This window comes from Salvelinus alpinus, chromosome 19 (assembly GCF_045679555.1).
Source record: "Salvelinus alpinus chromosome 19, SLU_Salpinus.1, whole genome shotgun sequence".
Taxonomy (NCBI): domain Eukaryota; kingdom Metazoa; phylum Chordata; class Actinopteri; order Salmoniformes; family Salmonidae; genus Salvelinus; species Salvelinus alpinus.
The window spans coordinates 31,434,227-31,448,586 of NC_092104.1; the positions used below are offsets into that span (position 1 = coordinate 31,434,227).

General features: G+C 45.6%; 1 protein-coding gene across 23 annotated transcripts in view; it reads right to left on the reverse strand.

Annotated features, from left to right (window-relative positions):
- The window catches only part of ank1a (ankyrin 1, erythrocytic a), a 233,504-nt gene that overhangs the window by 51,832 nt on the left and 167,312 nt on the right, over window positions 1-14,360 (reverse strand). For 15 of the 23 annotated variants that reach the window (XM_071353024.1, XM_071353021.1, XM_071353020.1 and 12 more), the window contains 12 exons: window positions 12,541-12,642; window positions 8,882-8,980; window positions 8,496-8,684; window positions 5,381-5,479; window positions 4,973-5,158; window positions 4,712-4,810; window positions 4,495-4,593; window positions 4,187-4,285; window positions 3,881-4,078; window positions 3,683-3,781; window positions 3,446-3,544; window positions 2,528-2,626 (listed from right to left, as the gene is read on the reverse strand). In XM_071353024.1, coding sequence (XP_071209125.1) covers window positions 2,528-2,626; window positions 3,446-3,544; window positions 3,683-3,781; window positions 3,881-4,078; window positions 4,187-4,285; window positions 4,495-4,593; window positions 4,712-4,810; window positions 4,973-5,158; window positions 5,381-5,479; window positions 8,496-8,684; window positions 8,882-8,980; window positions 12,541-12,642 — 1,467 coding nt within the window. The remainder of the gene's footprint in view (window positions 1-2,527; window positions 2,627-3,445; window positions 3,545-3,682; window positions 3,782-3,880; window positions 4,079-4,186; window positions 4,286-4,494; window positions 4,594-4,711; window positions 4,811-4,972; window positions 5,159-5,380; window positions 5,480-8,495; window positions 8,685-8,881; window positions 8,981-12,540; window positions 12,643-14,360) is intronic. The other 8 variants (XM_071353040.1, XM_071353022.1, XM_071353041.1 and 5 more) reach the window with 4 other exon arrangements.

A 14,360-nucleotide genomic window follows, 5' to 3' on the forward strand; every position in this document is an offset into this window, starting at 1 on the left:
GAGGGCCCTCACCTCCTCCCTGTAGGCCGTCTCGTCGTTGTTGGTAATCAAGCCTACCACTGTAGTGTCATCCGCAAACTTGATGATTGAGTTGGAGGCGTGCATGGCCACGCAGTCGTGGGTGAACAGGGAGTACAGGAGAGGGCTCAGAACGCACCCTTGTGGGGCCCCAGTGTTGAGGATCAGCGGGGTGGAGATGTTGTTACCTACCCTCACCACCTGGGGGCGGCCCGTCAGGAAGTCCAGGACCCAGTTGCACAGGGCGGGGTCGAGACCCAGGGTCTCGAGCTTGATGACGAGTTTGGAGGGTACTATGGTGTTAAATGCTGAGCTGTAATCGATGAACAGCATTCTCACATGGGTATTCCTCTTGTCCAGATGGGTTAGGGCAGTGTGCAGTGTGGTTGCGATTGCGTCGTCTGTGGACCTATTGGGTCGGTAAGCAAATTGGAGTGGGTCTAGGGTGTCCGGTAGGGTGGAGGTGATATGGTCCTTGACTAGTCTCTCAAAGCACTTCATGATGACGGAAGTGAGTGCTACGGGGCGGTAGTCGTTTAGCTCAGTTACCTTAGCTTTCTTGGGAACAGGAACAATGGTGGCCCTCTTGAAGCATGTGGGAACAGCAGACTGGGATAAGGATTGATTGAATATGTCCGTAAACACACCAGCCAGCTGGTCTGCGCATGCTCTGAGGACGCGGCTGGGAATGCCGTCTGGGCCTGCAGCCTTGCGAGGGTTAACACGTTTAAATGTTTTACTCACCTCGGCTGCAGTGAAGGAGAGCCCGCAGGTTTTGGTAGGGGGCCGTGTCAGTGGCACTGTATTGTCCTCAAAGCGGGCAAAAAAGTTGTTTAGCCTGTCTGGGAGCAAGACATCCTGGTCCGCGACGGGGCTGGTTTTCTTTTTGTAATCCGTGATTGACTGTAGACCCTGCCACATACCTCTTGTGTCTGAGCTGTTGAATTGCGACTCGATTTTGTCTCTGTACTGGGACTTAGCCTGTTTGATTGCCTTGCGGAGAGAATAGCTACACTGTTTGTATTCGGTCATGCTTCCGGTCACCTTGCCCTGGTTAAAAGCAGTGGTTCGCGCTTTCAGTTTCACGCGAATGCTGCCGTCAATCCACGGTTTCTGGTTTGGGAATGTTTTAATCGTTGCTGTGGGTACGACATCGTCAATGCACTTCCTAATGAACTCGCTCACCGAATCAGCATATTCGTCAATATTGTTGTTGGACGCAATGCGGAACATATTCCAATCCGCGTGATCGAAGCAGTCTTGAAGCGTGGAATCAGATTGGTCGGACCAGCGTTGAACAGACCTGAGCGCGGGAGCTTGTTGTTTTAGTTTCTGTTTGTAGGCTGGAATCAACAAAATGGAGTCGTGGTCAGCTTTTCCGAAAGGGGGGCGGGGGAGGGCCTTATATGCGTCGCGGAAATTAGTATAACAATGATCTAGGGTTTTTCCAGCCCTGGTAGCACAATCGATATGCTGATAGAATTTAGGGAGTTTTGTTTTTAGATTAGCCTTGTTAAAATCCCCAGCTACGATGAATGCAGCCTCAGGGTGTGTGGTTTCCAGTTTACAAAGAGTCAGATAAAGTTCGTTCAGGGCCATCGATGTGTCTGCTTGGGGGGGAATATATACGGCTGTGATTATGATCGAAGAGAATTCCCTTGGTAGATAATGCGGTCGACATTTGATTGTGAGGAGTTCTAGATCAGGTGAACAGAATGACTTGAGTTCCTGTGTGTTGTTATGATGATCACACCACGTCTCGTTAATCATAAGGCATACCCCCCCGCCCCTCTTCTTACCAGAAAGATGTTTGTTTCTGTCGGCGCGATGCATGAAGAAACCAGCTGGCTGCACCGACTCCGTTAGCGTCTCTTGAGTTAGCCATGTTTCCGTGAAACAGAGCACGTTGCAATCCCTGATGTCTCTCTGGAATGCTACCCGTGCTCGGATTTCATCAACCTTATTGTCAAGAGACTGGACATTGGCGAGTAGTATGCTAGGGAGTGGAGCGCGATGTGCCCGTCTCCGAAGCCTGACCAGGAGACCGCCTCGTTTGCCCCTTTTACGGCGTCGCACAGGGTCGCCGGCTGGGATCAGATCCATTGTATTGGGTGGAAGGCAAAACACTGGATCCGTTTCGGGAAAGTCATATTCCTGGTAGGAACGATGATGAGTTGACGTTAATCGTATATTCAGTAGTTCCTCCCGACTGTATGTAGTGAAACCTAAGATTACCTGGGGTACCGATGTAAGAAATAACACATAAAAAAACAAAATACTGCATATTTTCCAAGGAACGCGAAGCGAGGCGGCCATCTCGTTTCGGCGCCGGATGTTGTATGTTGTGTGTGTGTGTGTGTGTGTGTGTGTGTGTGTGTGTGTGTGTGTGTGTGTGTGTGTGTGTGTGTGTGTGTGTGTGTGTGTGTGTGTGTGTGTGTGTGTGTGTGTGTGTGTGTGTGTGTGTGTGTGTGTGTGTGTGTGTGTGTGTGTGTGTGTGTGAAGTCATTACCTTGGCCTTGGCGTCTACTGGTGCTGCATTGGTCAGTAAGAACTCTGCCACCTCATAGTGTCCGGCTCTACATGCCATGTGGAGAGGAGTCTCCACTTTCTGCTCACACATAACCAGGCAAACACATGTGTGTGAGCAGTGTAAATCAGTAACACAAAACATTGTGAAAATTGGCCAGAGGTTCTGTCGTAGCTGAATCAGAATTAGTTAGGTAACATAGATAAATAAGATGTTTTATCTACTTTCATAATATGCAGAATATCAGAAAGGGAGAAGGGCTCCACTATGTCTGTACGCTAGTCACTCCCATCTTTTCCCATTGGGGGGAGGAGTATGGCAGTGTCTGGAATCATTGTATTACCCCTCTGATGTGTTGATGAATCTTGAGATAGTATATGACCTAGAGGTTCACTTCCCTTAGTGAGCTTCTCCAGGGTGGGGAGAAGAGGGGGTGTATTTGAGATGGGAGTATCTTGAATTGACAATTGATATATGCCATTGGATGAGGTAATGTTTTCGTACTAAGAAGTACCAAGCACGAGATTAGAATCTCGTCTAAAGAGACCAAACTGAACAATAATTTATAGCTAAGGCTATCTGGCTATGGGATACTCCTCTTTCAAGTAAAAGGTTCCTAAGATCTGTGGTTCGTCATGTGAGTTGAGAGGGGTGTATCTTGGCTATAAAAGATACTAAGAATTGTTTTGTAAGGACTCTCAGAGAATTCATTTATAGACACTGAATTGATCTGAGAGTCAAAAGGGCTATGGTGAAGCTCATATAATTAAAGATGGAATATAAAATATAACTCTGACTTGTGTGTGGTTTGTAAACTCTGATCATTTAGTAATACAGGAAATTACCACGACAGTTCGGTCAGTGATGAGGTGGGTGGATGGGTAACATTCGAGTACTCACTACATTGGAAGCACTGGGAGAAGCCCCCTTCTGTACCAGATGGGTGACTATTTTGCGGTGGCCCATGAACGAGGCCACATGTAGAGGAGTCAGGCCAGACTTGGGAGAGAAAAAACAAGCAATGAAAGAATCATACGTAGAAATAAAGATATCCATCCCTCTCTCCTTAGCAGAATCCCTCTCTTTTCTTACCCTAGCTTACATTCCATCTCTTTCTCTTGCCCCTATCTCTCTCACCTCTGTCACAGCCTCTAGGGACGCTGAGTGTTTGAGCAGGTGGTCCATCACACGCATGTGGTTCTTCTTACAGGCAATGTGAAGCGGAGTGAAACCATTCTGAGAACACAATACAACAGCATGGTCACAAAGGCAACACACTTTAACAAAGATGTGTGGTAGGTATGTGTGGTAGGTATGTATGAGTGTAGTTCTGACCAGTGCACGGGAGTTGGGTTTGGCTCCCTTGTCCAGCAGCACTTTGGCCATGCGGTGGTGCCCACAGTGGGCTGCCACATGCAGGGGGGTCAGGTGGTCCAGTGTGATGTCATCAATCTCAGCGTTGTATTGCAGGAGTTGTCTCACACAGTCCATGTGGTCCCCCTGTGCTGACATGTGGATGGGAGACAGGCCGTTCTATAGGAAAGAGAGAGATACAATCCATGACTTATTGTGTTGTGTGCATACAGTATTTGAGAACAACAGTCCAGAAATCAGTCCTTGGTGGGTTAGCGTTATGTGTACCTTGGTCTTGGCCTGGATGGGAGCCCCTTGGTCCAGTAGGATCTCAATGATCCTCACGTGTCCGTTCCTGGCTGCACAGTGCAGTGGAGTCAACTCATCCTGGGAGGGAGGGAGGGAGGGAGGGAGGGAGGGAGGGAGGGAGGGAGGGAGGGAGGGAGGGAGGGAGGGAGGGAGGGAGGGAGGGAGGGAGAGAGAGAGAGGACAGTTAACACCTGGACTGGGACAATATAGCACTGTATGTGTAACAAGGCAGGGCCTGACCAGATGAGGAAGAGAGAGAGACACGGGGAGGGGATGCAGTACAGTACCTTGGTCTTGGCATCAATCTGTGCCCCTCGGTCCAGCAGGAGTCGTACCATGATCACGTTCCCCCGCCTGGATGCGATGTGCAAAGGTGTGATGCCATTCTAGAGAGAAATATAGACACATTAAGTAGGGGATGGACAGTAGGACCAGAAAGAAACCAGTGAGGGACTGGTAACAATACTGTGTCAGTGATACTAGGGCAGAGGGGAACAGACATACCTTAGGGGTGAAATTGACATTGGCTCCTCTGTTGAGCAACAGTTGGGCTACGTTCAGGTTCTCGTAGTGTGCGGCGATATGGAGCGGTGTGAAGCCTGTCTATAGTGACACACAGGAGACCATACCTTATTCTATACAGCTCTAAAACTGACGGCCTCTAATTCTACAAGTATCATCTTCACTCACTGTGGCACTCACTAAACTAAAGTTTGCCACTAAAGTGAAGACTAACACACAAACAAACACACAGTGAGTACCTACCTTGCTCAGGACGTCTGCGTTAGGGTCATTCTGTAGAAGCACGGCAGCTGTGCGCGTGTCATCATTCCGCGCCGCTATGTGCAGCGCGGGGAGACGGACTTTTCCCTTGGTGCCATAGTTGATGAGCAGGGCCACGACATTCTCATGTCCCTGCTGAAGAGCCACGGCAAGAGGGGTGAAGCCATCCTGACAGAGGAAAGAGGAGTAGATAGAGCTCAAGAAAGGTTAAGTGACCTAAAGAAACAGATGGAGAAGGGAAGGACAGTGAGAGTCAAAAGAATTGATAAGTGATGGAGGGAATAGTGCAGGAGGTGTAGTGGGGTGTAGGTGTAAATGGAATAATTTCCTGCTTATTCCTTTCTGATTCTGGGAATCTTCCAACCCTATGCTCTGCTGATTGGCTGTTACCTCAGTGGGAAGGCTTTGATTGGCCCCGTTCTCCAAAAGGAACTTCACAACTTCTAGATGATTCTCTTGTGAGGCCATGTAGAGCGGAGTGAAGCCCTTCTGTTACAGACAGACACATACATGGACACACACACACAGGGAGGGGCACAACACAGCAACACAGCAGCACAACACACACACACGCACACACGCACACACACACACACACACACACACACACACACACACACACACACACACACACACACACACACACACACACACACACACACACACACACACACACACACACACACACACACACACACACACACACACACACACACACACACACACACACACACACACACACACACACACACACACACACACACACACACACACACACACACACACACGGAGGAAGGAAGGAAGCACAGGCACACAGAAAGACAAGAAGGCAGACAGATATTAACATAGAGTTGCATTGAGTTAATACACTCTTAGAAAAAAGGGTTCCAAAAGGGTTCTTCGGCTGTCCCGTCAGGAGAACCTTTTTTGCTTCCACTTAGAACCCTTTTTGGTTCCAGGTAGAACTCTTTTGGTTTCTACCTGGAACCAAAAAGGGTTCTTCAAAGGGTTCTCCTATGAGGACTGCCAAAGAACCCTTTTAGGCTCTAGATATACCCTTTTCTTGTAAGAGTGTACGATGGCCTAACGTCATCTTTCAGTCGGGGGTTGGGTCAAATGCAGGAGCTTATGCACACCCAAAAATGTTAGTAGAGGTGCTGACTAACGGAATAGTAAACTGAAACTGTGTAAAAATAAAGAAAGTTTCACATTCTATAAGTGCTCCCAACAACTTTCTTTTTTCTTACTCAATCAGGGTTGGAGTCAATTCTGAATTTAATTGCTTCTTAATTAGGCATCCTACAGTAGCACCTATAGTTTTCTGTTCTTGTAGTTTTTTCTGTGTTTTTTCTGGGGTCAATTTCACACTTTAAGTATTGAAATCAAAATAAAGTACAAATAAATTGTTTAAAAAATTATATTTTCAAGGAAAAGTTAAATAATGGAAGTTGAAATCATAAACAAAACTCTAATTTCAAAGCAAGATCAAATAATTTTAAAACTATTGCAAAAATTATTTTCAGTTAAACTTTTCCAACAACCAACTCTCTAATTCTCCTCTCTCTCTCTAGGTTCCTCTCTAGGTTTCTTCCTAGGTTCCTGCCTTTCTACAGAGTTTTTCCCTAGCCACCGTACTTTCACATCTGCATTGCTTGCTGTTTGGGGTTTTAGGTTGGGTTTCTGTATAACCACTATTTGACATCTGCTGATGTAAAAAGGGCTTTATAAATACATTTGATTTGATTTGGTAGGCTAAACGGATTCAATAGGGTTGGTTGTTGGAAAAGTTTAACTGAAAAGTATTTTTACATTGGTTTTCAAATAGTTTGTTCTTCCTTTTAAATGAGACTTTTGCTCACGCTAAAAAAACATTTGCTTTCATTTAATTTTGTTGCTTTTTATATCATTATTTTTGTTTACAATTCCATACATGTTGATACTTTTTGGGGGGTTTTTGATCTACATTTTCAACTTCATTTTTCATGTTTACAATTTATTTTATTTTGAATTCAATACTTAAGGCATGAAATTGACCCCATTGTTGTTCATTTTTGTCAATATCTCAACAACACATTGGTAAAAACGTCTAATTTGGCAGGATGTTAGAACCCATAATGCATACCTATGGTGCCAACATTAGCACTCATTGGCCCCTAGGTGGCGCTGCAGTTCATTAAAAACCATGCACACATTCAAAACACATTCAAATCATTAGCCCAAACTATCAAATCCAACTCGTACAGATGATTGACAACATGTCCCTGAAGATATGTTCCAAGTTTAGTGATACAGAAGAAAAAAACATGGAAACCACAGATCATCAAACTTTGACCAAAAAGTGCTGGCGTAATGCTAAATTGCTTAAAAAATCTTCTTCTCATAAACCACAACTCAGATTCACCCAATATTTGGTATGTAGAATCTCTGAACTAGTCCCTAGCTAAATTAACTAGTCCCTAGCTAAATGAACTAGTCCCTAGCTAAATGAACTAGTCCCTAGCTAAATGAACTAGTCCCTATCGAGGGATGTGGCCATTCTACGCCAGTGGAGGGCACTACTGTTCACTGAAGGCTATTACTATTGAACCATAGGAATTTGGTAAACATGAAGTTGGAAGGGACAGTAGTCTATGGCAGTAGCATGGTAGCATGTATTAGACATAACTCATTACATATTAGAGGTAGAATCTTGCAACTTGGAAAACATGCAATTGATAAACATGCTTATTAAAGGTCTGGCCTTTGCCCATTTCATTGCCAGAGTGCCCAATGGGTGACCAAGATATACTATTTCTATTGCTCAGACCCTGTTAATGCTGCTCTTAATGCTGCTCACAGCTATATTTCCAATTCAATTATTGATTTGAATTGGCCACATACCACAGGCAGCAGAAATGTAATTTAATTTTAACTAAAGGAAGCACAATTGAATTAAATGAAATTCAATGAAATGCTAATTGCTAATATATGTTACAATTCACAGTACAAATATTTATTTTGACATCATGTATGGTAATACTATGTATAACATTGAAATATTTCAGTTTTTAAATTCCTCTTAAAAGGAGTTTAAATCATTAAAGTGGTCTGGAAATATTCTGAGATCATTTTGTAGTTGGTCGGTAATAATTCATAATTCACTTGCATGTTATGAAATATCGGAAAAAAAATAATTTCCCATTAAATCAAACACTCCAGAATGGAAGGGAACCTAACATTTCATGACAAAAATCTAAATACTGTTGACATATCTGAGTTATAATCAAGCTTATGTTTGAAATGGTATCTATATTTATTTTAGTAATAAGTGGCAGATGTGGCAACGGAATGCGACTTTCATGTTTCATGTCTCAGTTGAATTTCTTTGAATTAATCTCTGCTTTCTTTAATTCAAATTCACATTTCAATTCATGGTTTGAATTGAAATACATTCAGAAATTCAGACCCCAAACCCTGAGTTCCATGCAGTATAATGCAGCATATCTGTATTATAACTGTTTCTAACTGTATGGTTATCCGTTGTGGCTGGTGGCTCCTCTGCAGGGGGCTCTGCCAGGGGGGTCGGGGTCTCTTCCGACACTGGCTGGGGTCTCACCTGGGACTGGGCATTGACGTTGGCCCCGTAATTTACCAGCTCTGCCACCACTTGCTCCTGCCCAGCCAGGGCAGCAATGTGCAGAGCTGTGTTGCCTTTCTGTGGAGGCACAGAACAAGAGAAGACATGAGACATACACTGTAGTAGTGTCTTTGTGAAAGCAGTAAGTAAGTAGGAATACCTTTTAAAACGTAGAATAATTGGATTATTCAGTATATTGTACTTTGGTGGTGACATAGGCTTAAGGAGTTCATGGGTGTGGTAATGTGACATAGTGTATGAGGTTGACTGAGTACCTTAGTCTGGGTTTCCACATCGATGCCTCCATGTAGTAACTCCAGCACCATTTTAACGTGGCCTTCTTTAGAGGCCAGATGCAACCCGTTGAGCCCGTTCTGAGGGAGGAGAGAGAGAAGAGGAGACCTCACACTGTAGGGTCCCTAACACACTGAACACACTACATACTGACACACACCAATCAGATCCTCAAACCAGCACTGCCCTGCTTATTATACAGCACTTGCTAGATGTATAAAATGCAAAAGCATGTTACTGAGCCCAACTGTACCTTAGGGTCAGGACAAACAGCTTCAACACATACAGCATCTGTCAGATATTAACTGTGCTTATTTAGCAATAATGGTGACCGGAAAGGTGATGAAGATGATGGTGAGGAGGAAGAGGACGGGAGGGGGATGGCAGGCCGGTGGTCTCGGGGCTGGGAAGAATACGAGCCGTGTGGGATAGGTCTGACCTCACACAGCCTTCCTTCAGTGACACAGGACATGTGAGGTTGGACCTTTCCCACACCACTGATATTAATCCTCTGAGTGGAGAGACCACAGCACACCATCACTCTACTGCAGACTCTACTGCAGAGGTGGAGGGGAGGGGGGAGGGAGAGGAGGCGGGGAGGGGGGAGGGGGGAGGGAGAGGAGGAGGGTAGAGGGGAGGGAGAGGTGGAGGGTAGGGGGAGGGAGAGGAGAGGGGAGGGGGAGGGAGAGGAGGGGGGTATAGATGAGAAAGAAAAACAGGTAAAAGAAAGAAGGGATGATGCAAAAGAAGAAGAGCGAGTAAGAGAGAAATAACTTAAGGGGTTAAGAGGGTGTGAGGAGGGTTGAGGGGAAGGAAGGGAGGGAGAGAGGCAATGCGGCTGGGTGGCCGGTGAGCTAGCCCATGGCAGAGGCATCTACTCAGACTGGGTACGAGAGACACGACTGCCACAGCAAAGCCTCCACCTAACCTCCATCAGGCCGACACCGCACGAATAAATACAACAACAATACACTGGGTGACACTCACTACTCACACACAACACAGAACTAATATCACGTCCAATTCCACAACCACATTCAACACACTTGACACAATTCCAAAACACTAATACGGACTTGGTTTGAAATGACACACATTGCATTAATTCATACATGACTTGAAGAAGATTGGCATGAGTCTGGCTGTCAATGGTATCCCGAGACTGCAGATAAACTGTTCAGGTTATGTCTGTGGTGTTCCTGTTTGTCCTCAGGGTGTCTCTCTTTAGCAGCCTGAGGTCTTTCTACAGCTACTTAATCATACAATTACATATAATTATGTAAACATAATATAGTACACATAAATACATTCACTGTATTGACTACATTCACTCTGTGTATTGAATCCTATGTTAGTAAGGAGATTTACAGCTGTGAATGTGCTTGATACTAATCTTGATTGTAGCACACACACACAACTCTGCCTTGTTTGTGTGGCCTGTGGGCAGCCCCATTCCCCTCACGATGTGGCCGTTTCTGGCCACCATGGGAGAAGCCGTCAGGGTAAAGCAGGCAGGATGGAGGATAGTGGCTAGAGGAGTAACTCGTGCCCTATTTAACACCTCCCCATCAGTCCCACTCAGTTCTACCTGTCAACTGCTGCTAGGAGACTGGCTACCTGGGTCTCCAAACTCTCTCTCTCTCTCTCACACACACACACACACACACACACACACACACACACACACACACACACACACACACACACACACACACACACACACACACACACACACACACACACACACACACACACACACACACACACACACACACACACACACACACACACACACACACACACACACACACACACACACGTATTTCAAACACTGAAATCTAACACACAAAAATAAACACATACAGTAATTTCCATTCAACACAAACAATGATATAACGTACATGCAGTCAGAGACAATCCACACAGTAGGTACTAGAGCAGAACAGAACACACTGTACACTGAGTTAGACCCAGAGCCAAGACAGACATTCTGCTTGCTGATATCACATCAAACACATTCCAAGCCAAAGCTCTCACTGAGAGACAGAGAGAGAGAGAGAGAATGGATGTGTCTCAAATGGCACCCTGTTCCCTATGTAGTGCTATGGGCCCTGGTCAAAAGTAGTGCATTATTTAGGGAATATTGTGCCATTTGGGATTCACTCAATCACCTCATTCCAATAGAGAAGGGATCATTACAGCCATCTCACAGTAACAGTCAGCAAGTTATCTACATAAGGGTTTCTTAGATTGCTTCTGAAACATGTGTTTGTGAGATGCCCTACACTGACTAGACTAGTGTTAACCAGTGACTAGACTAGTCTTAACCAGTGCCCTGCACTGACTAGACTAGTGTTAACCAGTGCCCAACACTGACTAGACTAGTGTTAACCAGTGACTAGACTAGTCTTAACCAGTGCCCTGCACTGACTAGACTAGTGTTAACCAGTGACTAGACTCGTGTTAACCAGTGACTAGACTAGTATTAACCAGTGCCCAACACTGACTAGACTAGTGTTAACCAGTGCGCTACACCGTCTAGACTAGTGTCAACCAGTGCCCTACACTGACTAGACTAGTGTTAACCAGTGCACTGTCTAGACTAGTGTTAACCATTGACTAGACTAGTGTTAACCAGTGACTAGACTAGTGTTAACCAGTGACTAGACTTGTGTTAACCAGTGACTAGACTAGTGTTAACCAGTGACTAGACTAGTGTTAACCAGTGACTAGACTCGTGTTAACCAGTGACTAGACTAGTGTTAACCAGTGACTAGACTAGTGTTAACCAGTGACTAGACTAGTGTTAACCAGTGCCCAACACTGACTAGACTAGTGTTAACCAGTGCTCTACACCGTCTAGACTAGTGTCAACTAGTGCCCTACACTTACTAGTGTTAACCAGTGCCCTACACTGACTAGACTAGTGATAACCAGTGCCCTACACTGACTAGACTAGTGTTAACCAGTGCACTGTCTAGACTAGTGTTAACCAGTGCACTGTCTAGACTAGTGTTAACCAGTGCCCTACACTGACTAGACTAGGGTTAACCAGCGACTCTATTCTTTCCTCTCTCTCTTGCCATTTCCCGCTCTTCCATATTTTCTCTTTCCGTCTATCCATCCCGTTCTGAACCTTGCTGATAAGACTCTTCCTGTGTGTGTGTGTGTGTGTGTGTGTGTGTGTGTGTGTGTGTGTGTGTGTGTGTGTGTGTGTGTGTGTGTGTGTGTGTGTGTGTGTGTGTGTGTGTGTGTGTGTGTGTGTGTGTGTGTGTGTGTGTGTGTGTGTGTGTGTGCTGTTGTTTTGCGCGTGCCCGGTATGAAAGATGACTCATCTTTTTGATCTGCTGTACCTTTACAGTAGTTAACTTGTTTTCTTACGTGTATTCATGCATTATTCTAGCGCTGCAGTATGATGATGCAACACTGTGAAATATTATCACAGCCAATGTAAATGGACAAATTAAATGAAAGACCGTAATAAATCAGGTTCATTAACTGATAATGAAACTTTGACAAACAGGAAAGATTTAATTGGTCCTCCTGGTAAATCCAAAATGCATCTTAGAGTTTGGGGACGTGCCCTGATGCACTCTCTAGGAGCATTTTGATTGGCAACTGGGCTTTGTAGCTCTCTCACCTGATTGGCTGTGTTGATGTCTATGCCGTTCTTTATGTGGTCAATGGCCTTGTCCATGTTACCAGAACGAGCCGCCCGCAGAAAACTACTGACAGCATCAGCCTGAGAGAAAGGAAGGCAGGGATAAAGGGGGTGGGGGGTGAACAGAGGCACATAGAGTGGGAGAGGGACAGATATACGTAACAAGGGAAGACAGAGAGGGGGATGGAGAGAGATTTCTATTATTGTCAGAAACATCATTCAAATCAAAACCACACAATGTCAAAGACACACGGACAGGACGAGACTATAGACGCTTTCCATTGGTGTTTTCCTCATCTCCCTCCTCACTGTTATTGAACAGGATAGGACAGTCAGCCCAGCCCCCTCCCATTGGCCAATCAGAGCCAGGCCTGGCAGGGTGGGGACCCTAGAGGAGGGGGTGCAGGGGATTGGCGTCCATAAAGACCGACAGCCTCTGTCCCAGGTTCCATCCCCGTCGCCTCTGACTCCCTGAACCACTGTGTCCCAAATGGCACCCTATTCCCAACATAGGGCTCTTGTCAAAAGTAGGGAATAGGGTGCCAATTGGGATGCAAACCTTAGCGTTATGGTGGGGTGTGTGTCTGCTCTGCTATGCTGCCCAGTGGTGTGGCTGGCGGTCTGGCTGGTGCTCTAGGGTGGTGTGTGTGTGTGTTTAGTGAACGCTCTGCCTAATGGTCTAACACATGGTCTGGCTGTGTTTTTGTCTCTGTTTTGTTTGTGTCTGGGGGCTTCATGCCTCTCAGGCAGGGGTGCTGAAACAGGATCACTCATGCGGCAGGAGGGAGAGGTACATGGGGAGAGGGGAAAAGAGAGAGAGAGAGAGAAGGAGGGAGAGAGAGAGAGGGAGGGAGATGGAGAGAGGGGGGGGGGAGAGTCTACTGCGGCAAACCATACGTCCCCCACCATTAGTCTCTCTCATTCTATCTACAGTATCTAGCTCTATCAATTATTCCCACACTCCTCAGGAGCACTCATGACTCATTTTCTTAATGTCTAGGTCATAACACATGGTATCACGCCGCCAGTCTTTCTGTCCATCCCTCATTCTCCTTCTCTCCTCCCTCTTTTTCTCTCTGGTGTCTGACTAAAGTATGGACAGGGATTACTCCATGTCAATTAGATCCTGAGCAACCGTCAATACACTTTTTGTGATATCCCAAGTCCCAAAATCCTACAAAATGACAAACACACACACACACATTTACACATAGGCCACGCTCAGAAACAAAAACAGACACACACACACATACCCACCCAAGCAAGTGCGACCACACACACAGTGACTCAAAAATGTGTTCAACACAAGTTACTCAACACACACAGTCACAGTGACACTTCGAATCCAAGATGGCGTAGCAGTCGGACGTGTCTTTGTCTTGTCTTGTCCCGTGTAAATAGTCTTCGTATTTTTCGTATACATTTCGTATATATTTTAATTTCACTTTCCGTCTAGGAACTGAATATACATTCCTACATTCCGCCTCACCCAATGTGGTACGGACCTGCTATTTTTTTATACTTTAGAACCGTAACCCCAATCAGAAGCTAGCCAGATAACTAGCTACTAGCTAGTAGTCAGTAGTCAGTTAGCTAGCTAGTAGTCAGTTAGCCACTGCTGCGGTCTTCGCCCTTAACTCGGACACAGCCAGCTTCAATACCGGGCCAATACCTGCCAGTCTGCAAGCGCGATATCAACCCAGAGCATATAGGACTGCTTTTTCTCTACCACATCACCGGATTCCTGACGCAAGCTCTGGACAATTACACCGTATCATCACAGCTAGCTAGCTGCAACC